At 40.6% G+C, this 27,892-nt stretch overlaps 1 protein-coding gene across 7 annotated transcripts in view; it reads left to right on the forward strand.

The window, feature by feature from the left end:
* PHACTR2 (phosphatase and actin regulator 2) overlaps nt 1–27,892 on the forward strand; it is a 238,841-nt gene that overhangs the window by 119,148 nt on the left and 91,801 nt on the right. For 5 of the 7 annotated variants that reach the window (XM_070417822.1, XM_070417825.1, XM_070417826.1 and 2 more), the window contains exon 1: nt 7,801–8,021. The exons of the other annotated variants lie outside the window; for them this stretch is intronic. In XM_070417822.1, coding sequence (XP_070273923.1) covers nt 7,976–8,021 — 46 coding nt within the window. In that variant the 5' untranslated portion in view covers nt 7,801–7,975. Of the gene's footprint in view, nt 1–7,800; nt 8,022–27,892 lie in introns of those variants that run through there. 7 annotated transcript variants of the gene reach the window in all.

A 27,892-nucleotide genomic window follows, 5' to 3' on the forward strand; every position in this document is an offset into this window, starting at 1 on the left:
AATGCATTTGTATTTTTCCCTGAAGGCAAAATAGTAAGCTTTAAATTTGCCTTCCTATTAGTGATGTTTCAGTTCTTATAACTACCAGGTAGTTCTGTTCTTCATCTTGAATTGTCTTCAACTACATTCCAATAACTTTTTCCATTAAAAAATGCAGTGTAGATATTTTTGCTATTTGTTTAATTCTATATCTCAAGTATATAGAACAGAGCCTTTTGCAAAGGATATGCATAATAAATATTTGTTAGTTGAATGATGAACCAATAAATGAATTCTTATTTATATAGAACTATCATGCATATATAATAAAGACCCTATGTATTTTCATAGAATATGAATACAATGAAATACAGTTGTAACCCAAGTGCCCATAAACTGTAAATGGATAAATAAACTTTGGGATAGCCATATAATGGAACACTACTCAGAACAAAAAGGAACAAAATACTGATACGTACAAATATATTAAGTGAAAGCAGCCAGGTATAAAAAAAACCTGCATATGTGTTATTCCACTTATATGAAATTTTAGGAAAGTCAAAACTATAGGGATGGAAAGCAGGTCAGTAGTTGCTCAATGCCAGGGGTGGAACAGGGATTAACCATGACGGAACTCTTTAAGGTTCTCAAAGTTTTCTAAAACTTCATTGTGGTCGTGGTTGTACTACATATTTACCAATATTTATTGAACTGTTTCCTTGAAATGGGTAGATGTTAGGGTTTTGAAATTATTCCTCAAAAAGCTATAAGCAATAAATAAATACAGTTAATACTAACAGCATACTACCAGAATTTAATCTTTCTTTGATTTAAGAAGTGCTTCATGATTTTGAGGTAACTTCAGAAAGAATTGCTGACTCTGTATTGGAAAGATTTGGATTTAGCAGTTAATAAAATTCAGAGCCTTCCCTCTAGAAGCCCATGGTTCATCCTTAACTCTTGGTAGAACACAGCTCTACCAGTACTCACTATTGTAATCATTTACCTGTAAGTCCCAACACCCACCCTCCTCATGTATAGTAGTCTCCCTTATCCGTGGTTTCTCTTTCCGCAATTTCAGTTACCCACGGTCAACTGTGGTCTAAAAATATTAAATGGAAAGTTCCAAAAATAAACAATTCATAAATTTTGCATTACTGCCATTCTGATAGCATGATGAAGTCTCGTGTTGTCTCACTCCGTCCTGCCCAGGACATGAGTCATCCTTTGTCCAGTGTATCCAGGCTGTATGCATGCCCTGCCTGTTAATCACGGAGTAGGCCTCTTGGTTATCAGATTGACTGGGGCAGAATCCCAGTGCTTGTGTTCAAGTAACCTTTATTTTATTTAATAATGGTCCCAAAGCCATCCGCATAACTTCTATTATAGTACATTGTTATAATTCTTCTATTTGATTATTAGTTCTTATTGCTAATCTCTTACTGTGCCTTATTTATAACTTAAACTTTATTATAAGTATGTCTGTATAGGAAAAAGCCTAGTATATATAGGGTCCAGTACTCTCTGCAGTCTGAGGAATCCACTTAGGGATCTTGGAACATATCCTCCGTGCACAAGGGGAGACTACTGTGCAGGGTGGGGCAAAAGGAGGTTTACAGTTGTGAGTACGTGAAACACAGAGTTTATACTTGTATTATTAATTATTGCATTATTTTCCATTACAAATAACTGTAAACCTACTTTTGCCCTCACCTGTATATACTATGACTCCCACCAGAGCGGGGGTCTGTACCTCACTTATCTTCATGGCCATGCACTAGAGGTGCTGGTCCTCATGGGAGGCCCCCTGTGAATTCTGTTGAATGTCTCGATGATTATTAATGAAATGGCATGTAAAAGGAAATCTGCGGGACTTGATGTTATCTTGCAATGGAGTTCACCTACTATTACCAAAATCATCCATATATTCCTAAGGAACTTTTTTCCAATTCATGCCTGGAATTGCTATAATTAAAGAGATAACCCAAATCCTTATTCTTTTATTTACCACTTATATATTAAATGCCCTCTGTGTGCTCAACATTTTGTTATATTTTAGGGAGGGATACGATGGTTAAGGAAACAGGGATTTGGACCTTATTTAATGCAATTGTTTTCTGTAAATTAGGCAGTAATTATTCAAGATGTCTTTAAGGACTGTTCTTTATAGATTTTTGGTCAGTAAAGATTATTAATTTTATAACAGTTGTCAGAGTTTTATGTACAGTGGGTGAGTAATTTGTTTTTCTTATGAAATGATGCGCAGCGCATTGCACACTTTTTCTCCTGGGGTGCGGGGTGGTGGGGGGGGGCAGTTTTTGCAAAAGGAAATTCCAGCACCACCCCCTGAGGTCTTTATTTGCCAGAGTAAATCTTCCAACTGTCCAGCTCAATCAGTAAGTACGCACACGTGAGGCACAGCACGCCCTCTACACAAAGGCAGGGCCAAGGTATTTTGTTAATCCTTTTAGCCTGAGCAAGCAGCAGAAGGAAAACGCAGGAAATAAATCACATAAAAATATGAGAACAATAGGAAAGAAAAGCCCGTCCTACAGGTTTGTTTCCTGTGCTAATACTTGTGGAATGTGGTTTTCTGTCCTGCTGATGCTTAATATAACTAAAATGTCCAAAGTTGTAATTTTTTTTTTCTTAACCAAAGTTCTCCTTGATCTGTTTATATTTTCATGTTGAAACTAAAATCTCTCAGAATTGTCCAAATAAAAGGCATAGGAAACATCCGGTTGCAATTGCTACAGAGTAGTTTTTTAAAGTAAACACTAGCTACATATAAAGAATTCCAGGTGAAATGATAAGATATAGTAAAACTGTTTTTTCAGTAGTTATTCTTTTTGTAAGTAAACTACTGCCTTTCACAAAATGTACCCAAGTTTTGGGGCAGTACAAAGTTTTTAAAAACCAGTAGATATTCTAATTAAAAATAAAACGAACTTAACGTTTAACATGTTTTGCACATCAGTTTTTAGTTTCTGAGTTATGTATTCTTTTACCTGATTGTTAGAACCTATTGTATTAAAATAGCCTTCTAAGTTTAAAAATTGCCCTCTAGCACCTCCATCAGAGGAAGGGAGAAAAGGCAGTTTCCTGCTTTTTAATAAATCTGACAACGGTAAGTAGAAAGAACATAATTAGCTAAAAAATGCTGCTTTAGATTACCTATGAATTTGTGTTGTTTCATCTGAGCATTGTACCTGGAAAATAAACCTGTATTTCTAAACACCTTCTGTGGACAGTTACTAAGTCATAATTACTCAATTTCATTTCTTTCCCACTAAGAAAGGGTTTTCTGAGACAGCAATTTCCATGGCTCAAGGAAATGTCAGTAATTCGCTGGATCTCCATGGCTGAGTTCAGGAACAAGGGTGGCAAGTACACGGACCTTCACCTCCTTGTACCTGGCCACCACCTCCTTGCTTCCAGGGCCACCACTGCTGTGATCAACCATCACGCCCTGGGACTCCTCCTAGCCCTTCTCTTCCTAACTGCTGGTGTCTCGAAATGGACCCAGCACCTGGCAGCAGCTGGGCAAAGCGAACACCCAGGCTCCTGTTCATGGCATTTGTGCTCTTAGGGAGGAAGCTGTCACTCTTTCTCCCACTCCAAGCTAAGATTTGGCCGCCTAAAGCAGGCTGGCAGTGTCCTGAGTGACAGGATTTAGTCGTGGTGGCAGTAGCAATTGTTAGCCACCAAATTATAGGTCTGCAATTGGGACTTTGACCTAGTAGGAAAGAAGTTTAGGTTTATGTCTTCTTTTAACTTTTATCCAGTAGGTGTAGTGATTTCCATTCATTAGGAGTGCGGTGTGACATTGGGCACCCCAGACGGGTGAGCTTAGTAATTCCTACGTCGGACTAGCCAGTGAAACCTGTGTTGTAGGGTAGAATACTTGAAAATCTTAGTAAGTGCACCGCTTCGTCACAAGGCAAAAACAGTTTCAGGAAGGGGAAATTCCATCTAATCCACTCTTCATTTCTTTCCAGAATTATATGAATAAATCATCGAAGTTGTTTCAAGGGTTGAAAAATATTTAGACTGGACAGTGGAAAAATCAGTAGATGCCATCCCTCTGTATTTTTAGGAAAGCTTAACATAAATGATTCCTTACACTCTGTCCTCGTATGGTTTGGTGGCAGCGTATTATAGGAGATGAAAGTAGTAGTATGCTGAAGTCAGCTCATACAGGGCAGTTGTTATATGTCCAGGAATTTTGCAAACCAGTTGACATAAATTTTGCAAGTTGGTTGACCACTTGTTGAATTGGCCATTGTAGAAGTATTTGCATCTTGGAAACTGGCAAACACTACACATTGCAAATCAATCTTGTCTCCTACCCCCAGACAAAACTGATTAAACATTTACCAGGATAGCACTAGATAAGAGATTGGCTTAGAAATATAGACCAAAGAGCAGGATCAATGGGAGAAATGCTGAAGAATTACCTTCCTCAGAGTTAGATGTCAGCACTGATCTTGCTTAGCATTTTTTTAAAAAAAAATAAATTCCTTGGAAAGAGGTTATAGAGAACCATCCTTATTTTTCAGATGACATTAAACATTCCCATAGTTTAAACTATAGGCCCATAGCATTAACACCCAGAACTCTTAGAAAACTGTGAGTTGGCTGAATAATAGCAGAATATGGGAAGAGTAAAGCAAATTTAGGAGAAATTGCCTTTAAATATCCTTGTTAAATGATAACTTCTAACCTTTGTGTTATATCCTAGAAATGAAATGTAGGGATTTCTGTCGATGTTTTCTGTGGTCAGTAGAATAATTTGTTAGCTGTGATAAAAAAGGCTGCTTCAACGCCAAGCCCCATCAGAAGCTCTGGAAATCAAATAGAATAGCTGGCCCACCCCTCTAAAGCAACCCTCGTGCACACTTCCTGCAGCTTTGGTTGACATGCTTCACGAATAATGTAATGGAACTGGACAAGTTTCAGAGAAAAGCTTGTAACCTGATCGGGGGATTATAAGAATCCCAGATGAGGCTAAGATTATATTAACTAGCAAATCATGAAAGGTTTTGAATAAAGTAAATATAGATGGATTTAGGGAATCCTGAAAGACTAGAACTATGGAGTACCACTTTGATGTTTGACATAAGAATCTGTAGAAGAAAATAAAAGGGACACATTATTGTTTTTCAAGGAAAAGAAGTACCTACAGTAAAAATGTTGTACCTCAAAGTTTAACTTCTGTCAATTTTTAAAAATCATTACATGAGGCTATTTTAATGTGTGACATCTAATGTGTATTTCCTCTAATCAATGACCTCCGTTATTAAGCTCTATCAATGGAAGGAAGACTGAGAGGTTCCCTCCTCTCAATTTAGGCTGAGCAAACTCTTAACCTGGGCTTTTTGTTGTTGTTGTGTTAAGGCAACTTAAAGCAAAGAAATGGAAAAATCACTAGAATTGTTTACTTTTATTGCTAAACCCTCCCAGCTGGGGTGTGTTCCCAAACACAACAGTTTTTCACTTTTAAGGAAATTTAGTTAGGATTAATTTCAATATCCTAATTAGAACTCACATCTTATTTAATCCTTAATTTCTTTTGAAAAAAAAAAATCAGGGTTTCTTAAGAGTGAATTTGACGCGGGGGTGGGGGGGGGTGGGGGGGTGGTGGTGGTGGTGGTGGTGGTGGTAAGAGATCAACCAAAGGACTTGTATGCATGCATATGAGCATAACCAATGGACACAAACAGTAGGGGGGGCGGTGAGGGCATGTGCTGGGGGGTGGAAGCAGCCAGGGAGAGGTCAATGGGGGAAAAAGGAAACTCATGCAATACTTTTAAAGTTTCCAGGGGTCCTCAAACTTTTAAAACAGGGGGCCAGTTCACTGTCCCTCAGACCGTTGGAGGGCCGGATTATAGTTTAAAAAAAAACTATAAACAAATTCTTATGCACACTGCACATACCTTATTTTGAAATAAAAAAACAAAATGGGAACAAATACAATATTTGTATTTGCATGTGGCCCTCGGGGCTGTAGCTTGAGGACCCCTGCTTTAAACAATACAGAATTTAAATTAAAATAAAAAAAAGAGTGAATTTGGCAAAGGGAAGTAGATAATTGATTCTAGGGGGAAAAAATCCCATGATGGAGGGTAGGCTATTTGGGTGTTTAAAATTAGGGCAACTATAATGAAACGAACAAGCAAATATATTTCAAAAAATAAAAATAAAACAACACAAACTTTAGGGAAAAAAGACTTTCATGTTTTAAGTATTAAATAGTAGATTATTTTATTTAATATATACACTTTTTAAGAGTTTTAAGTTGAATCTTTAGGAAAACCTAGAAAGTTAAAGCTGTGGCAAGTGACCTAAATATATTGCACTTTTTTTTTTTACTGCTTAATGAACTATGTCTCTCTCAAAAGTGCACAAATCATAGTACACAGCTCAATGGGTTTTCCTAAAGTGAACACATTTATGCAACCACCATCCAGTCTAATGCCATATACCTACATAGAAGTATACATATGTACACATATTTATGGTTCATAAACTAATTAGGAGGGAAAATTCAAAATGATAAATCTAATCTTTTGCATTTAACCAGATATTTAATTATTCTTAATTTTATGCATTTATAAGGATCCCAGTTCCCACCATATGTTTTCCTTTAGTTAGAATAATTTTCTTTATCATTTTCTGTAATGAACATCTGTGTTGGTGCTGAAATTTATCAGTTACCTTTTATATGAAAATATTATTGTTTTGCTGTTTTTTAAATTGTACTTTCACAAGTTATGGTTTCTTAGGTTTTAGAGGATTTTTTTAAGCACCTAGCACTGTCCTGGGTTTCAGTGGATTATGGTGACACATCAGCTATTACTCGGCGTGCTCTACCTCACTAGGTAATACAGGGTGGGGCAAAAGTAGGTTTACCATTGTTCGTACAGAAAATAATACAACAATTAATAAATATAATACAGGAATAAGCTCTCTTTCTGTACTCACGACTCTAAACCTTCTTTTACCCACCCTGTATATATGACATAGATAACTGATTATACTAACCATCAATTGTAAATACCAAGAGTAGTTATTTTCATATTTTGAAGAAGGCTGAGATTTAATAGAATATTATAGTAGAATTTAATTCAACTTTTAGGCAGCGTGAGCTTCTAAAGTAAGTTACTGTTGTTTTCACCTTTTCTATATTTTAAACACCTTACCACATGGCCTGGGAGTCCTCACAGGAGAGGCGAGCATCCTCAGCTTTAGGTGGTAGAGAGCAAGCAAAGTATGTATTTAATTGATCTCACACATGGATCTATCATTCAGATTTATTGTCCAACCCGCCTGGGGCCACTAATGTGTGTGTGTGTGTGTATTTTAATTCTATTTGTTAAGAGGAAGATAATTTTTAAAACAAGAAAAAAAAATGCGCGCAACACAGACATCTAACGGTGCTGCAGTATTGCGAACACAATGTGAGGAAGGAACTAACTTAAAAGAAACACATTTTCTTAAATTAAGTACCGTGACTAAATACTGTAATTCCTTTTCTTCTAGTCCTTAAGGATCCTTTGACATTGAACCTTTCATTTAAAAGGGAGTCGCCTGAACTCTCTACTACCATGGGGGGAGGGGGGATGTGCTGGTATCACAGACCCGGTGGGCGCGGCTGGACAGCCCGCGCCTCTCCCCTCCCCACTGCTTCGCGCCCCACTTCCCCCTCCCCTCCTCCCTCTCCCCCTCTCCCCCTCTCCCCCTCACTCCTCCTCCGTCACCCCTGACCCCGGCTAATCTGCATAGAGGAATGACAGGCATCCGCTGGGCAGGATCCGCCGCGCCGGCTGCGGCCGGCCGGGCTGCGAGACCCGCGTGGGGGAGAAGGTGAGGGAGGCGGCGGGCGGCTCCGCACCGGCCGGGCCATGAGCGCCGGGGACTCTGTCTGCGCGCGGACCCATGAGCGAAGGACCCACAGAGCCGCGTGATCGCCGGACCTGGCCCTGCGACCCTAGACATGGGCCAGACCTCCGTCTCCACGCTGTCCCCGCAGCCCGGCAGCGGTGAGTCCGGGGCGCGCGCGATGCGCTCCCGCGGCGCGGGGCGGGCTCGGGGCGGCGGGGCGGTCGGGGGCCCCTCCGCTCGCCTTGCCCGGCCCGATCCCGCCAAGTCCCCGGGAGAAACCCGAGAGGGAGCGCTCCCCCGAACTCTTTGTCGTGGAAAAGTGGAATGCCTTTTGGGACCCAGCCGACTCGACCTTAAAGGCGCAGGCTCCATTTTCTGCAGGGGATGCCTCTCTTGGGTCATTCCCTGAATTGCTTCTGAGCCTGAAATTTCCGAGAAACACCAGCGGCGTAGTAGTGCTGTGTTTTTAAAACGCGAAACTTAGATAAACGTGCCAACCGGTTTTTCTGTCTTTACGCTTGGCTTCTGAACAGACCAGAACGGAATTCTTTCGAGCCTTTCCACTGATTTATGGTTTGTTTTTCGGAGTACAAGAAGTGCTGATTCCCTCCTTTCTCTTATCCTGGCGGAACGCTGAATACTTAGTAACTAACTGCAAAAAGTTGCCTAATGGTGTCAAATGGTTCTTGGGTTGTTGATGTTAGACACACCAGCTCTAACATTTGGGAACGCATCTCATGAACTCAGTTATTGAGGGCTAAAGTTCGTTTTATGGAAACGTGTGTAACGTTTCTGAGTTATAATGCCCTGTTTTAAGTTTCTTTCTCTTTTTTTTTTCATTTTCTTAAACAAAACAAAAAAAGGGGAAGGAAGGTTCCTCTGCCATTTCTCCAGGAGTGTAGGGATAAGTAACTTTTTGGTGGTGTTACTTGTGATTGGAGAATAAGTGTAAAAGGTACTATTTTGGTAATTCTCCATTGACAATGAAAAAATACTTCAAAGGAGCCATTTACATTATTCCTTCATCTATTAGATACGCTTTTGAAATTGTGTAAATGTCAACAGGATGTTACTGAAAGGAAATGACAGGGCACAGATGAAGGTTTTTGTTTTTGTAAATCAGCTCCAGGATGTCTCTAACTAGATAGAGTTCTACCATCCCAACCTCTCCCCACATGGGTTTGTTTATTATTCTGTAGAGCGTCACTCCCTGAAATATCATAAGCTCTGCTGAGGCTTGTGTTAGTGCCCGAAGAGAATGAACCCTCTGCAAAGGAGAGAAACCAGAATCCCCGAACATCACACCTTCCCTTATTGCTAATGACAAGGTTGGGCAGCGCTCCAGAACATGAGAGACTTCATATTAGTGGGGGTTCTGATTAGAAGAGTGAATTTTGTGTTAACAAAAATCAGGGAATATTCCATAAATGATGTGTAAGAAGCAGAGCAGGATCCTAAAATGTGACTGTCCTAGCTCTTACCTAGTATAGAAAAAAACAAAAAACCAGATTACTATAATTCCTAATTAAACGAATAGTCATGCCAAAAGATTATACAATTTATTTAGATAAAAGTAATTTAGACAAAAAGTCATTCTTGACCATAAAATACTTAAATTGCAGGGCCTCGGTTTAGTTGTCTAAAAGTTTGTATGCTCCTGGACCTAGCCGGTTTGGCTCAGTAGATAGAGCATCGGCCTGTGGACTGAAGGATCTCTGGTTCCATCCTCATCAAGGGCACATGCCCGGGTTGCAGGCTCCGTCCTCAGTGGGGGTGTGCAGGAGGCAGCCGATCAATGATTCTCTCTCTTCATTGATATTTCTCTCTCTCTCTCTCTCTCTCTCTCATATCAATAAAAATATATTTTAAAAGTTTGTAGTGAAGTGACCAATCCAGACAACCCCCCGAAAGGGTTTTTCCAGTTTTATTTGGTTGATTAAGGGATGGCAGTAGCTACAAGTTTTAGTATTGAGGAGTGGAGTAATTTTCACATGGTATCTACTTGGGTTCTCTAGGTCTATTACTATTACTCCATTTCCCCGAAGTTTTACCATCAGATTCTAAGTGGAAAGATAAAACCAACAACAACAAAAGAACATTTGGTTGTCATATCTAAGTTTTATATTCATGTTGGTATTCTTCTCTGAGTCTGAGAGTGTCATACCTTCTACTCTTCCAAGTATTTTGTTCACTCCTTATTAGCTGTTTAACAGTGGCTTTACAAAAGGTGTGAAGATTCTTCTGCTTGTGCTCAGCTATCTACTAGTTGTTTAAGCCTAGAGTCGCTGCTAGGGGTCGTAGTGGTGAAGATGATTCTCATCTTAAACACTTAGCGGGGGCAATCTGTTTGAGTCTAAGGAATCAGTATCACAGAGTCCAATGGTTTGCACTTGTTACTGGATTCGGGCTTGTGTAAGAATCATCATTGTAGGCTATAAGGTGGCTTGCTGCTCACTCTCTTGATTTCAGGCTTTTTTGAACCTTTCAGCCTAAGGCTGCATCTGTTTCTCCGGGATCTAGGAAGACCATTAATAATTATTTCTGAAAACATGCAGTTAATTTCTGTTTTTTTAAAGAATGTTCACTTTTGCCACTTCTATTTAACATTATACTGTATATAATATGTGAGAGCAATTAGACAAAACAAAAGGAAATAAAAGGCATTCAGATTGGAAAGGTGGAAATAAAATTATCTCTCCTTGCACATGACCTTGTATGTAGATCTTGTATATAGTATGATCTTGTATATAGGAATCCACTAAAAAATATATTAAGACAAAAAAAAAACACCACCACCAAAATACTAGTTCAGCCCTTGCTACAATTTTTGCATATCTATATTCTAGCAAGGGACATTCTGAAAATGAAATAAGCATACAGTTTCATTTATAATAGCATCAAAACCAATAAAATCTTTAGGGATAAAGTTAACAAAGGAAGAGTAAGACTTATACACTGAAAACTATATTGTGGAAAGAAATCAAAGAAAACCTAAATAATTGGGAAGACATCCATATTTATGGGTTGAAAGACTTCATATTGTTCAGGTAGCAATATTACTCAAATTGATCTACAAGTTCAACACAATCCTTATCAAAGTCCCAGGTTGACTTTTTTTTTTTTTGCAGAAATTAAAAATCTGATTGTAAAATTCATATGGAAATGCAAGAAAGCCAGAATAGCCAAAAGAATCTTGGAAAAGAAGAAGAGTGTTAGAAAACTTATACTTTTCTGTTTCAAAACTTACTATAAAACTACAGTAATCTAGACAGTGTGGCCTCTTAATAGACATTTGGTCAATGGGATAGAATTGAGAGTTCAGAAATAAACCCTTACATATACGGTCAATTGATACTTGACAAGGGTGCCAGCATAATTCAATAAAAAAAGAATTGTCTTTTCAACAAATGATGCTGGACAATTGGATAACCACATGTAAAAGAATGAAATTGGAAACCTACATCACACCATACATAAAAAATAACTTAAAATATATCTTAGACCAACATATAAGAGAACTACAAAACTCTTATAAGAAAACATAGCTATAAATCTTGATGTTGGTTAAGCAATGGTTTTTTAGATGTGACACCAAAATACAAATAAAAGGAAAAATATAGATAAATTGGACACAATAAAAATTTTAAACTCTGAGTTGCAAACCATATTATCAAGAAAGTAAAAGCACAACCCAGAGAATGAGAAAATATTTGCAAATCATGTATCTGATAAGGGACTTGTATCCATTGTACAAATAACTCTTACAACTCAATAATAGGAAGGCAAATTAACTAATTAAAATGACTTGTTTTGTTCCTGATCTAAGGGGGTAAGCTGTCAATCTTTTACCATAAAATATCATATTAGCTGTGGTTCTTTTCATAGATGCCCTTTATCAAAAAGTTCCCTTCTATTCCTAGTTTGTGAGTGTCTTTATAGTGAAAGAGTGTTGGGTTTTGTCAAAGGCTCCTTTTTTTTTTTTTTTTTTTGCCTCTATTGAGATGATCAAATGGTTTTTGTTCTTTGTTCTATTAATATAGCATATTACATTACTTGATTTTTGGATGTTAAACTAACCCTGCATTCTTGGGATAAGCCTACCTGGGGATGGTATATAATACCTCTAATATTTTGCTGGATTTCGTTTGCTAGTATTTTATTAAGGACTGGACCTGTTATTTCTAAGTACGGGCTAAATAGGTATGCTCCCAAATAGTGTGCTCTCTGTATCCTCTGGTCTCATGCTCTAAAAGAGATGAGACTTCCAGCATTCCCATTGTCAAGAACAGGGCATAGTAGATTGGACACAATAAATGTTGATTGAGTGTATGAATGACTCAACAAATATTCTCAATGAACAACTTGACTACTTAGAGCTAATGACTTATACTAGTATGAATGAGAGCTATGTATTATTTTTATTCATTTTTACTTCAAGAATTGCATGTTACTCTGGCTCTGTTGTCTGAAGGGTGGTGTCTGAATCTAGTAACCATTTATTCCAGTCTTCTTCAGCCCCACCCCACTCCCACTGTGCCGCAGGCCAGCTCTCGACTGCTTAGCCTCAGTCCTTGAGTTGAAAGCACCGACAAAATCACTCTTCTCATTTTTAGGAGACAAGAGAACACAAGTGAATAAAATATGCAGGATTACACCTAGACCATGATAGAACCTTTATCTGTGTTTTTTGGTTTCCATATTTTGGTTGGGACCTTATATTTATCATGTTCAGGATATTTCCTTAGAAACCCTGTATAAGAATAAATCATAAAGGCAAAAATGGACAGAGTTTATTTTCCTTAATGAAAATAACATGCACATGGTCAAAAGTCAAACTTTACAAAATGCCTCGGGTTTTACTCCCTTCTAGACTTACAGTTTTTTTCCAATTATAACCCAGCATGTACAACTTTTTCATTCCAGTTTGTTTTCATTTATGTATTTACTACTATCTTTGTCAAAACACAAGCAAGACATGTTATACTTTCCACTCGAGACTTTGAGTTGTTCAAGTGATATAACCTCAACATATTTCTATATGTATCTCTTTAATCTTATAAACAAACGATATTATAAATGGATATATCATAATTTCCTTTAAAACAACTCATGTTTTTATATTTTGTTTGTATTTTTATATTGTTTGTGGGTTCTTTTTTTGTGTGTGCGCTATTATGAACAATGCTGAATGAACACCCTTATCTAAATATCTTGAACGACATGTACCAGTAAAATCCTAGCAGTAGAATTGCTGGGGCAAAGATTTGTATATTTTATTTTGATAGATGTATATTACTCTCACAGAGGCTATATCCGTGTATGAGAATTCCTTTCTCTGCACTCTCACCAACACTGCATTTCAGAGGATAATTAATATCCCCATTTATAGATGAAGAAAGCTAAAGCACAAGAGTTAAGTAACATGCCCACAGTACTTCACCAAAGAAGAAACATAAAGGGCCAATTGGTGTATGGAATAAAGTTTAAGCAATTAAATGGGGAGGGGGAGGAGTGAAGGATGCCATTGATCACCTATGAATTTAGCAAAGATGAAAAGGAATGATTGCCAGGAGATGGTTGTCTTGTTGTAGTTTAAACTGGTACAGCCATTCAGGAGAGCAGCTTGGTAATACATGTTAAAACCTCGCCCGGATGGCGTGGCTCAGTGGCTGAGCATAGACCTATGAACCAGGAGGTCACGGTTCAATTCCCGGTCAAGGCACATGCCCAGTTTGCGGGCTCAATCCCCAGTGTGGGGCATGCAGAAGGCAGCTGGTCAATGATTCTCTCTCATCATTGATGTTTCTGTCTCTCTGTTTCCCACTACCTTCCTCTCTGAAATCAATAAAAATATATTACACACACACACACACACACAACCCTAACTGGTTTGGCTCAGTGGAGAGTGTCGGCCTGTGGACTGAAGGGTCCCAAGTTCGAATCCAGTCAAGGGCATGTAACTTGATTGCAGGCACATCCCCAGTAGGGAATGTGCAGGAGGCAGCTGATTGATGTTTCTCTCTCATCGATGTTTCTAACTCTCTATCCCTCTCCCTTCCTCTCTCTAAAAAAAAAAATCAATGAAATATATTTTTAAAAAACCACAATACATAAAACCTTAAAATGTGCATGCACTCTGACCCAGCAGATTTCACTTCCAAAAGCATATTGTGGAGGAAATAATTGCTTGCTGGAGCAATGTTTATCAAATTGGAAATAACTGATGGTCAAACAACAAGGGATTTAAAATTAATTGGGATATAATCATATAATAGAATAAGCCCTTTAAAATTAAATTTTTTGAAAAGTGATTTTCGTCATGAATAGCATAAAAATGTGAAGCATTGAGTTTAAAATAATACGTGCATGAAGGACAGAGAGAGAGAGGAAATTCATGTAGGTGGAGGTAGTGTGACGGTGATGGCTTTCCCCAGCTTTGGACATGGTCAAAGCCAAGGCTCTGTATCCAGTGTCTACCTGGACCCACTGGAATTAAAGCCATGAGCTGGCCTGCAACTGTCGCCTACTCAGTGCAGTCAAGGAAGTAGATTAGAATCCTGGATCCTTGAGCCTCTAATTAAGCCTCTTTCATTTGGATAGAGGAAAAGTTCCCAAATGTTCTCTTATCTTCAGGGACTTGAGTGTAACAGGCTGTGAGTTTCTACTCTTGGGAGTAAAAGCTCATGTTTAGTGGGAACTCAACTTATGTAGAAGTGATGTAGAGGTAGAAATAGTCTTCAGAAAATAAACACTTCTTGATCCAGTTCCCCACTGGTATCCCATTTAAAGCAGGGGGACAGAAAACAAAAACAAAAGGTTTTGTTCCCCAGAAGGGAATGGATAGATAACATTCCTTTGAAAAGTCTGATATAACCATTATCCTTTATACTGTCAAACTACCCCTCCATTTATTTTCATTTCCTGGGCCTGGGTATTTTTATTCATATAAACCTTCTGGCAAGTATAACACTCCAACCCTTAACACGAAGGAAATTTTGGCTGATGATGGATGGAAGTGGTATTTTGTTTAAGAATATTCTGGAAAGTTGTGCTGGTATGTGCTTTGTGGGGATATGCCTCAAATCCCCTCATTATTTTAGGGGATGTTAAGTAAAAAAGAGGGGCACCTTCTTCCAACAAACACTCCCTGAACTAAAGTAATTACGTGTGAGGTAGCTGTGCAGGTCGTGGGGAAAGATCCACAGGCAAACCATACACAGACCTGCCCACAAGGGTCTGAGCCTAGAAGGCACTGATTAGAGATGTGCTGAAATGAGGGTGGGAGGGAAGGGATTCCTAGAGAACTGGGGGGACAAACTAGGGAGGCCAAAAAGTGTCTGAGGGGGACAAGAATTCAGGCTCTGAGATGGGGCGGGGTGGAAGGCAAGATGAATCCACAGGTGGTAGGAACCACTGGAGGTCTTTCATCAAATGAGAGAAATGATTAGAGCTTTGCATGCAGTATTGATTTTGTTGGGGACACTGAAAGCAAAACCAAGAGGTAGACAGCAACACGATGAAATGAGTGACTGATCTGGGAGGTGGCTGGAGAAACGGGGAGGGTGATGCCCAAATTTGTTTCTGCATCTCTGCCATCTCCTTGATCTCCAGGTTCAAATATGCAACTGCCAGTCTGGTGGGTCTGTTAGTCTTTAATGGGTGGCTCATAGGTTAAGGTCTAAATAGAAGACTGAATTTCTCCTCCAAAGCTGTCCTTTGCTTGACCTCCTACTTTTCACCAAATGGTATCCTCCAACCATTCACTCGTTCTGGCCCGAAATCTAGGAGTCATCTGAGGTTTTCCCTGTCCCCTTCATATTGATCCACCAGCATGTCCTGTCTATTTTTCTCCAAAAAGTATCATTCTCTCTATTTCTACTGCCACTATCTAAGCCTTGGTCAGGTGGTGGACTCGAGCTGGTCTCTTGCTTCTGTTCTCAACCTTCTGCAATTCATTTTCCATATAACAGCTAAAGTGATTCCCCCCCCCCCCCCGCCCCATGACTGTTCCTTACTCAAAACCTTCCTGTGTCTTCCCATTGCGGTTAGAATAAAATCCAGATTTCACACTATGGCCCTCAAGGCCATACATGATCCTCTGTGATCCCTGATCCCTGCCTACATTTCCGACTTTTTCTCCCACCGCTTTACCCCCATCCCCGGCCTCAACCCCATGCACAACTTCACTCTTTTTCAATCATCAGGCAAGCGTGGCTCCTTCTTGCCTACGACCTTGGCAGGACATTGAGGGCACACTTTCTCTGCCTCTTTACAAAGCCAGCTCCAGCAATACCCCCTTCAGAGAGACCTTGGCTGCCCACCCCCCTCCAGAATATTCTGCCCACCCCAGCCACAGTTATCTCTTCCTTCATTCACTACCACTCAGATTATCTTGTTTATGTGTTTATTTGCTCATTGTCTCCCTTCTCCAGAGCTTAAGCTCCAGGAACTAAAGGAGGTTAGCTGTCCTTCCCCCCATATGTCTTATTCCGAGATATTTGCCTGACAAGAAAACTGTTGAATAAATGAATAGTTCGGTTTGGCCAGGTAGGACTGGTAGGAACTGAGTAGAAAGTTAAGTGGTGCCCAGGAATCATAGAGTTGTTTAAACTGATTCTTTAGAGTGCACCTCCAGTCTCTGACGAGCATGCTTACCTTGCTAATTATTGATTGTTTGGCTGACACATTCTTACTGACTTCAGAGTATGGAAATCAAAGCGATATCTCCCCTTTTCATATTTCCTCTGGCCCCAGTCACACATGTCTTACCCTCCCATGTTCTCATCTTCCCACATGCTTATAGTGCTTTTGCTTAGATGGGTATTCCATGTAATTACATAAAAGCTAACAACAGCTAAGCCTATGCAGACCATGATTACTTCTTCTTTCCTGCATAGCTTTTGCTTTCCCTACTTGTGATTTTGTTTGCTAAGGCTCCTATATACTACAAGGGGCCCAGTGCACGAACTCGTGCACCTTGAAAGGAACTGTGGGCCTAGAGGCTACAGTGGGCACAGGGGCAGGTCTTGATCCCTCCTGCCACAGCCCCCGGTCCCTTGTCTGCCAGCAGCCCCACTCCTGCTGCTGCTGCCGCCGCTCCTTCATGCTGACAGCGCTGGCCCCGCTCGCACCCGCTGACAGCACGGAATGATGGGGCTGGCGCCAGCAGCAGGTGCAAGTGGGGTCAGTGCCATCAGCGGGTGCGAGTGGAGGCTGCTGCCCCGATTGCCCCTCAGGAGCTTCTCCATCAGCGGGTGTAAGTGGAGCCAGCGCTGGCAGTGGGTGCGAGCACCGGGCGGGACCAAGCAAAGAATTCTCAGTAGCCACCAGAGGCTCACCCCAATGACAGCGACGTAGCCCCGCCTTGGTCTGGTGCCCCTACTCACCTGCTCCACCATCCCGCCTCGGCCATCACCCGCCATGTTCCATGCTCTGCCACCAGTTGCCGATGCCCACCATGTTCCGCGTGCACCTCCTGATGGTCAGTGCCCATCATAGCAACCAGTTGTGGGGTTGTTCCACTGTTTGGTCTATTTGCATATTAGGGATATGTATATATATATTCCTCAAACCTTTCCCCAGTTACATAGGTCTTGATATGTTCAGACAGTTTTGTCATTCTTTCTAATTCACCTTTAAGAAGTTTATCCATACTTTTTCCCCTATTCTAATTTGAACTGGATTTCCTCTAAACCTACTGCCCAGTGTTGCCCTAGGACAGTGATGGCGAACCTTTTCAGCTCGGCGTGTCAGCATTTTGAAAAACCCTAACTTAACTCTGGTGCCGTGTCACATACAGAAATTTTTTGATATTTGCAACCATAGTAAAACAAAGACTTATATTTTTGATATTTATTTTATATATTTGAATGCCATTTAACAAAGAAAAATCAACCAAAAAAATGAGTTTGCGTGTCACCTCTGACACGCGTGTCGTAGGTTCGCCATCACTGCCCTAGGATCTCTTCTCATGTGTTATTTTTTATTGGTCTATTTCCTTATTTTGACACACAGGTAGCTTCTTCAGAAAAATTCATGGGGCATATTTTTTGTTTTACTTTGGGGTTTTTTGAGACTTTGTATTAGAAAATGTCTTTATTCTGGCTCCCTGCTTGGTTCATAACTTGGCTGGGCCGTAAGGTAGCACAGACACCCACCATCACTTTTAATTAATTATGATTAACATTTTCCCTTTATGTAAAAGACTGTTTTTTTTTTCACTTTAGCAAATACCTTTTAATTAATTTTAGAAGACTTCTTGGATGATTGTCCTACAACTCAACTGTGACCTGCTTTTGTTGCTATGATCTAAAAATTGTTTTACGAAAGTTTAAAAGTTTTATAGCTGAATAGATTAAATATGTTTATGGAGATAATAGCATGCTAATTTTTTGTAAAAAAATTTGCATTGAAAATCTGTGTAGAACAGCGATTTTCAACTGGTGTGCTGCAGGAATTTTTAAAACATGCAATACTTGACTATTCAGTCAGAGCACTGACCGCTTTTGCCTTAACTGTCAAATAAAGAAATGACAACTGCCAACACAATAGCCATCCAGTGTGAATGAATCAGAATTATACCTCTTGGCATCTCCCCTTCCCTGGAGCAACCCTGAGGCTTTCCCATGCCCTCTTTCCTTCTTCTTAGGCATATCTTTGCCTTTCCTGCTCCTAAGCTCTATGGCCCTTCTTTTGCCTCTGTAACTTGTTTCCTGAGCCCATTTCTTCTGCAGCTCACTGTTACTACCTCTGTAACTATCTAAATAAACTTTCTCTTATTAAAAAAAAAAAATACCTATTTTTTGGTCAGATGTTATATATTTTTGGTGTGCCATGGAATTTTAGTAAATAGTTTATGTGTGCCCTTAGGTGAAAAGGGTTGAAAATCACTGGTATGGAATACTGGTAATTACACTTTTCCTTTATTTTTTGCATGTTATTTTAAGGGCACATCATCCTTATAAGATACTGGCCCTGAAGGAACCCTAGGGAATCACATACTGAACATTGGTGTTTCACAGACTTGTCAATTGTGAGAATCACCTGGATGCTTGGTAAAAAATGCTCATCTCTGGGCTCCATCTTCTAGACCAGCAAAATCAGTCATTTGGACAGGGGTCTCAGAATCTGGGTTTTCAACAAACATTCCAGAAGATTCTCAAGGTGAGCAGCATTGCTGGAGATTAGCAGTTTTTAAAAGGTGGTTTCTGATGAAAAGTTCTCTTCACTAACAATGTGTATCTTCTGTTGACTGGAGGTAGAAATGAACAAAATGTCCAATTCAGAACACAGCTATTCTGTACTGAGTGCCTTGATGCATTTGGTCATTCATATGCCCTGTTCCCGAGCAGGTGTTTCCATTGTCAAGTACAATTTTGGAGTAGTCTCATTGCCAGAAATGTTTTTGCTCCTACGTACATTTTGTTAGTCTTATAAGCTGCACAATAATTTATTTCCCACAATAGCCAGGTCTGAGCCGAGCATAATCACATCTGCAGAGAAAGGGGTTATCAGAGAATGGCAATTACTGTTTAAGGAAAGGGCTCGGAATTTCTACTCTGTTGCCTTTTCAGGGAGACCCCCCTCTGAACTTCATCTGAGGCAGCAGCGTGATAATTAAGGAGGAACCTAAGTGAAAGAACAGGGTGTTCCATGAAAACAGGTGTTTAATAATGAGTGGCAGGGACCGCAAGAAAGATATTTGTAAAATAAATTTTTAAAAAGGAGGCTGAGCCCTTTTTCTCTTTTAGGAATGTGGGTAGCAAATTCTGAACACTCCAAAAGGAAGCAATCATTTATTTAAAAATTCTTTTCATATGTTCCTTTTTGGACAGTATTTGGCTTTTTATTTTCGCCTCCGTTAGACTTCAGGCTCTTTCCTTTGAATGTTGTGCCTTTCTGCATACGCAGCCCAGGGTGAGGTACATTCCACTCAGTCTTATTGGGGTCTCTTCAAAGGGTTTTCTGAGGCTTGCTCAGCCTCCCCCCCTCCCCGGGAAGGCTACTGTTTGCTCAGGGTGTTCAGAGGGGCCTGCTGAGCCTCGCCTGGGACCTTCCTTCCAGGTGAGAATGTTTCTGACAACCTGGGTAGCCCCCCACCTGAGAGGTTGAGTCAGAGTTGCTATTGTCAGTTTCCTCTCTTTGAAGGGATTTTGCTCTTTTTAAAATTTCTTCTCTATCTGTGAAGTTAACTTGTTGGACCCGCCCAGCTGTCTTTAGAGGAGCTGCCTGAGGATGGAAACGTGGAATAAGCCAAAAATGAATTAACTAAGCTCATGTCGAATGTTTCTGTGGGCCTAACCGAGCGATGTTCCATTTTCCTAAAGTCTCCTAAAGCGGAATTGTACACATATGTGCGCAGCTGGCGCTCTGTCGCTTGGAAAGTCCTTGGCTGCCGATTTATTCAAGAAAAACATGAAAAGAATAAAATCAAACTTGAGATTTTAAAAAAGAATCGAGAACTGCGTTCTGTAAAAACCAACCCCCTTTACTTATCCAACCACAGAATGTCAGAAAACACATAGACTCATTTTTAAAATGATTTTTTTTTTATAAACCATTATAAAGTAATCATAGCAGAAGCTTTTAAAGAACCTTTCTTCTCCCCTCTTTTAGGTGCGTAGGGTAGTGTTGAGGTGGAAAGCCTGTGACCTTTCCACTCTCCCTTCAATGGGTGAATAAATAGCTTTATGGACAGCAGGAGATGCCTATATTAGTTGGCTAGTACTAGTCTACCATAGCAGAGTACCACAGACTGGGTACCACAAACAGCAGACACTTCTGTTCTCACAGTCTAGAGTCCAGGAACGTAGGACTCAGAGGTCCAGGATCAGGATTGGTTCTCCGAGCCCTCTGTCCCGGGCCTGCAGATTGCCGCCTTCTCCCTGTGTCCCCACACGGCCTTTCTTCTGTACGTGCACATGTCCATGTCTGCACTTTCTCTTCTGATAAGAACGCCAGTCACATTGGCTTAGTGCCCAACCATATGATCTCATTTTACCCTCATCCCTGCGTTAAAGGTCTTATATTCAAATACAGTCACATTCTGAGGCACTTGGGGGTTAAGACATCACAATATGAATTTTGGGGGACACAAGTCGGCCCATGACCATGTCCTTAAAACAAGTTAACAAATCAGGACCCATTCACAGTGGCCCATAAGCACATTGGGTCCACTGTCTTTTTTCCGGTTTCCTTAATTCCATTTCTTTTTTCTTTTTTTTAGTATGTTTTTTATTGATTTTGGAGAGGAAAGTGAGAGGCAGAAAGAGATTGAAGCATCAGTGATGAGAGAGAATCGTCGATAGGCTGCCTCCTGCATACCCACTACTGGGGGTCGAGCCTGCAACTAGGGCATGTGCCCTGACCGGGAATCGAACCATGGCCTCCTGGTTCATGGGTCGATGCTCAACCACTGAACAACACTGGCCAGACTTTCAATTCCATTTCTTAAATAGATTACAACCTCTTCCTTGCTCACCTCCAACAGTGCCACATGTTTAGAAGTTATGACTTGAGTAAGGGAAGGCAATGAAGGTGATTGGATGGGAATCAACCAATGTCACCAGACAGTGCCATTTAGGAAGTGAAGCATAGGATATAAAGAGTATAAGGGGTAAAATTAGAAAATGTTCTATGTGAACATGATATTTCTGCCATAGCTGTGCAAAAAATAATAATCTTGTGGTTGGAGCACCAAATGAATTGCTTAATGCTGAGAAAGACCAAAAAATGCCTATCAAGAGTCTAATCCCAGTGTGTTCAGCATCTATGTGCCACCTGGCTGGGTTTAGGGCTTCTTTGAGGTCCCTGAATGAGAGGCACTCTATTTAGAGAAATGTTTTGTTCCCAGATGTCACTCCATCTATATTTTTCTTTCTGTGTTTGATTTTTCTTACTCTGTATGCTTTCATTGTCTTAGATGTGTTTGCTCTCCAGCAGAGTGGCATGTCTCTTCACAATGAGCTGCTAAATTAAGAAAGAAAATGAGTAAGGATGCTAAAGAAAGATGGTGTTTAAACACCTGTCAAAGTAAAGCCAAAACAAGAATATTCTTGCCAGGAAATGCAGCAGCCTCATTGAGTCAGGTTGGTAATTCCAAGAAGACTCGGGTATGACTAAATACATTTGTATTAGATCCCATACACATTGCGAAACACCTAGCAGGCTTTCGATGATGGCTTCCGATCTCTCTTTAAGTTTCTCAGGAAACTCTTGACCGGAATGGACAGTGTGGGTAGACTTGCTCATCTTGTCACAAGACATGAAGATAGTGCTTCAAAAGCACCCCCACCTTCTTTAGGTTCAAAATTCCTTAATTTAAGTGGAACAGGTTCCTCAAGCCATTTAAGCACACCAGACTTGGGTGCATCAGAACCTAGCATTCCTAGAACTTCCCTTAGGATTTACAAGTTTTCGGTAACCTTAGAAATGCTTAAAGTTTTTAAGACTTTTTGGGGCCAGAAATTTCCTAGAAGTTAGACTAGAGATGGCTGAGATTAAAACAAACAAACAAACAAACAAACATGTCCCAAAAGCTGCATGCAAGACCCAAATTTGGGGGGCCCTGTTCTGAATCCAAAATAATGATGGGGTGTGTGTTGGGGGTGTACAGGAACACTTAGCCATTAATGGTGACTGTCACTTTAATTCTTTAAAGCATTCTGCAGGTTAGAATCTGCTGAACACGCAATCCAGGGAAAGTTAAAAGTCACAGAACATTAGTGTTCTTCAAAGTGAGAATGCTTCGCCTGGATCCAAGATCCTGATATTTCAGATTCAACATTCAGTATCCTGCCCTAACTGGTTTGGCTCAGTGGATAGAGCGTTGGCCTGCGGACTCAAGGGTCCCAGGTTCGATTCCAGTCAAGGGCATGTACCTTGGTTGCAGGCACATCCCCACTGGGGAGTGTGCAGGAGGCAGCTGATCGATGTTTCTCTCTCATCGATGTTTCTAGCTCTCTATCCCTTCTCCCTTCCTCTCTGTAAAAAAAAAAATCAGTAAAATATATTAAACAAACAAACAAACACACACAAAAAACATTCAGTATCCTAAAGCCTAAATATGAAGTCTCGACTATATAAGTGGAAATGACCGATAAGGATTTAACTACTAATTCTTTGTGAGTTTGCAGTGCCAGGCCAACCTTGTTTTTATTACTGGGTACTTCAGTTCTAGGGGCAAAGAGAGAAAGAGCCCAAGGTTCCTGTTAGGTCTTGAACCGGAAAGGGTGCAAAATAAACAGAGGCATCCTTTAGAATGATGTCTTGGCCAGTCCAGTGGCTAACAGTTCTCAGTACAGAAACATCCTCAGGACTTTGGTATTTCTATTGCATTTAAAGGTGAACTGAACTGCCAAGGATATGAGGTTCTGAGGTTAATAGAATCATGAAACAACTTTTCTTCTCTCTTTAGATTTGGACATTAGGTGTGTTTGGAAACAGGAGTAAATGCAACTTCCTGTGTTTGGCAGCTATAGCGTCACAGCTTATAGTACAGGACTTTCAAAAAAAAAAAACCCAAAGCAACAAAACTTACTAGCCCAACTAAGTGGAGAAAGTTCCATAACTATTTTCAACATGATTCACTGAATGTTGTATTAACTAAGTAAGCAACCAGTCTTTTGAATAAAATGGTGGTTTGTTTATGGGGTTTCTTTTAGTGTTTTTGTTTTTGTCTTTTTTAACAGGCAACGTATAATAAGAAATTATGCAACTTCCCAGCTGGTAGAAAATAGAGTCAAGTTCAGTTCTAGCTACTCTCGCCCTTTCTTGTAGGTGATGTCCACCTTCTTGCTTTGTTTCTGTCCTTGGACATGGGCATTTCTGCGGCAGGATAATGGTGATTTCCCTGGAATGTTAGTGGGTCTCAGCGCCTTCCAGCCATTGTCTCAGACCAAAGGAGAATGCAGGTGTCTGTGCAGGAGTCTGTTGGGGGGTGGGGGTGGGGGAGTGTTTTCCTGGCGACCTCTAGAAGACCAGGAAAATCTCTTCCCCAAAAACTTTACTGCCCCAGTTGCTCCAGATCAAAAAGAATCCACTTTTATCATTTATTCCCCTCAAAACCTTTTCATGGCACCCTTTCTACTTGCTTGGGTGGGCAGGAGGAACCGAAGTAGTGGGAGGAGTTGACCTTCTTTGAATATTGCTGAGGCAGCATGGCCCTTTCCATGTGTTAACTCTGCTAAGCCTAGCAGCAAGCCACGGGGTTGACTGTATTATCCCATTCTATGGGCGAGGAAAAGTTGTATAACTTGCCCAAGGTTACCAGCTAGGATGTGGAGGTAGAGATTATTCTAGTCTTTCTAATCCCAAACATAATGTTTTTCCTCTATAGTACTCACAGAAAGGTCTGTGTTTATACTTAAAATGACTAATTCTTTTTTTTTTTTTTTAAGTATACACAGTGCTCCCAGAGTGCCAAATAAGCTAAAGAATTAAATAAAACAAAACATTTTCTTCTCTGGGAGTTCATCATCTTTTTTTTGCTTCCCTTACGAGAACTGAAGAAAAATCTGAGATGCCTAATGTGTTTGAAATGTTTAGAGAAGGAAGAAGGAAATGTCAGCGTGGTGTGTGTGGAGGGGTAGCTCGTGAAAAAAATTAATTTTCACCATTCATCTCTCTGTGAAAATAGAAAGTTCTTAAAAGATTATTTCACAGATAAACTATTTCAGCCGGTTTTCAGTTATTTGTCTTTGATTAATTGTCTTTTTCAAAATTACATAATAAACAGCGTTTAAGTCTTTGTTCACCTGGAAAATTTGTCTAAGATGGCTGTCCCATTCTTAAGAGTGTTAATCATCCTTCCTGCTGGCTTTGATATTTTCTCCGTTTCAAACTTTAGTGTTTGTTATATTATCTTTCAAAATATTTGGAATTCTACAGGAAGGCACTGTAGGAAACAATTTCCTCTGTGTGAAAAATCTCAAGCTAAAATAAACCACGGCCTAGTTAGGCCAGGCCTTGTACATTATTGCCAAACATTTGCCCATGATTTAGTTATTCATTTTGTAAATATATGCCAAGTACCTTCTGTGGCCTAGGTACAGGGTGGGGGCACCGCCCATGGAGCACCAAACCCTCTGGTCCCTGTCCTCACGGGATTCCTGATCTAGAAGGGAAGACTATTATGTACTTTTTCTTCTCATACTTGCTCCCCAAAGAGGCATCCCCCCCACCCCCCAACTCACTAACAACAACAATGATCTTTATGGCTTCTGGAAAAGTCGGTGCACTGCAGCTAGCTCCTTCCAAAGTTCAGCTATGGGCTTTTGTTCCTTCATTCTAGTCCCCACTCAACATTCCTTCAGGCCAGTGTTGAAACTCTTCATAAAAATTATATCAGAAAAGAATTTTGGAATAGGCTGTTTGGCTTGGTGGTGGCCTAATTGGATTCCGAGGCTTTCCGTGCGGTGTTATACCCAAGTCCTGCTGGTACAACTCGTTCCCTGGAATGCTTGCTTCACACACATGTTATTGGAAAGAACGAAACAAAAATAGAACATCTTGTAAGTGGAATATCCTCAGTGACTATATTGGAGAAAAAAATCAAAATCAACCCTAAAGGCATCATTACTATAAAATTAGTTTTTAAGAAAGCAACGAATGGAATTGTTTCTCTCTCTCTCTCTCTCTCTCTCTCTCTCTCTCTCTCACACACACACACACACACACATTAGATGTGTAAACTAAGGAATGTTAGTCCTTTGCTTTTTACTGATTTTTAAATGGTTTCCTGCTTAATTTGGATAGGATATTTTCACCTTTTAGGCAACATTAGGAAAGTAGACTGTCTCTAACCCGCAACAATTTCCCCCTGAACTTGACCTTAGAACTTGGATACTATTTTATGCCTTGCCTGTCATCAGAATTAATGCTCAGCTGTCACAGTGTGAGCCCCTCCAGTCGCCCACATGCCCTGGGCTCCCGACATGCAGTACTTCTACATTGGAATGGACGGGTGCTTGAATGGTAATGGTCAGCCTCCCTCATATACTGTAAGCCTCCTCAGGGCAGAGATCCAATCCCTTTTTGCTCACTATTGTAGCCCCAGGACGTTATCTTGTTTATAAGAGTTGCTCTAGAAATGAATTATGAATCAATGACTGTATTTCACAATAAGCAGATTTTTTTCTACCTCCTCATCTTTTTTGGACTTCTCCTTGATCCTCTTCCTCATATTGTCTGAAACCCACCTTTCCTTGGTAGTTCTTCCCAGTAACTGTCTATATTGGAGCTCCGTTCTCCACGCCTCACCATTGACATTTGATCCACTCCTGCCCATTCTGCTTCCATACTGCATATATTCTCATTTAAAGTACGAGCCATCCTGCTGAGTTTCTCTTCACATCGAGCTGCTGGGCTCACCTCCTGACTTCCTGGCCATTCCTCAGAATCACCAGATGTCCAGGCTGTCCTTCTCCACCCCAGGTCTTGGTGTTATCCTGGGGGAATTCAGCCCCCATGTGCTAGTCTGTTCTCTCTTACATCTTCACTCTCTCCTCCCTCCAGGCTCTTTCCCCTCAGCCCATAAACCTGCTTCAGTGTCCCCCACACCCTTGAATTTAAAACAAGTAAATAAACAAAATACTTTCCTTGATGATTCTGAGAACAAAAGAAGTCCAGGGTTCTTTATTGCATGAAGCCTGCTGCCTCCTAAATGCAATCCTTCTCTAAGACTTTACCTTTGGTGCTCACCTGCCAGTCCTGTATTTCTCACTGTCCGCTGAACACCTTTCGCGGCATGTCCTGCAGCGCCTGGAGCTCACGCCACCTGCACAAGCCCTAGTCTTTCTTCCATGTCATCTTCTCGTCTCGACATCCTACCATGTGTCCAGAGAGTTTAGGCCCTGGAGTTCTCTGTGACTTCCAGGTAGTTCATCTGTTTCCTTACTTCCCCCCCTCAGTGTCCCTGGGGTCCATTCATCATTTCCAATCCATTTTCACTGTTCTTGTCCAAGCTCAGATGCCTGCATGGTCACAGTCACATCTTAACTGAAGGACAAGGATATAAATCGGGGTGCCTTGGGGACTCCTTATGACTAATTGACATAAATTCTCCTCCCAGCATCCTGCCTCCCATTGTAAAAGCCTGTAGGTTTCATTCTGCTGTGGGAAGAGAGTCCAGAATTCTACATGTGGCCACCAGTCTCTTCACAAATGCCAGCGTTGGGAACTTGGTGTGACTGCCAGGGGACTGTTGGAGTAGAGACAGGGTTCGTCACGTTATATGCTGACTCTCAGGGCCCTTACTTATGCACCAGCCTGTTGACCTGAGGATATCGGTCCAGGTCTAATGGGTTATTTTAACAATACTTCCATTACATTCATCCTCTATGGGAAATTTTCAATAATTTTGCCTGAAGCAGAATTTAGCCGCTTACTTAAAAGTCATGAAATTGCATTTGGTTCTATTTTACAAATTCTATATAAGGCCTGCCAGCTTCTCCCCTAAAATTTCACCCCAGGTGCGTGCTCAGTATAAACCGAGTGGCGATTATCCTACAAAAGGAGGTAAAATTCTCTCTCACTTAATAGTTTGTCCACTGGAGATGTATCGACTTTTTCTTCCTTTTCACAATCACAGCACACCCTCCACACACCAAGACCTGCTCCCTCCTTAGACTTTTGGAGTTGTAGATGGCTAGGGAAGGGAAGGAAGGTCCTTTCTTGTTTTTCATCTGTGTAGCAGACTTCTTGCCATTCTTAATTAAGCACAGCCATCCTATCTGTTCATAGAGCCCTTTGCTTGCAGTAGTAACATTGCTACTCAAAACTGAAGATGCTTTTGTTTACATTAAAATTGATTTTCCATTTGCAAAGTAACCCTTTCCCACTCAGAGTTTCTTTAAACCCCAACTTGGGGTGGCATATTTACTCTGTTAAATGTCCTGCAGCAAGTCTAGGGGATGTTGCTCATGTCAGTGCATCAAGATGTCACACAGCTGCACAAACACACTCTCATTCTGAGGCTGATCAGCCGCAAGTCAAAACTCTGAAATTCTCGGTGAGGGCTTGCAGGCAGATG

The sequence above is a fragment of the Myotis yumanensis genome, unplaced genomic scaffold (genome assembly GCF_028538775.1).
Source record: "Myotis yumanensis isolate MYYU_CA2020_CCGP unplaced genomic scaffold, mMyoYum1.0.hap1 SCAF_6, whole genome shotgun sequence".
NCBI classification, from domain to species: Eukaryota; Metazoa; Chordata; class Mammalia; order Chiroptera; family Vespertilionidae; genus Myotis; species Myotis yumanensis.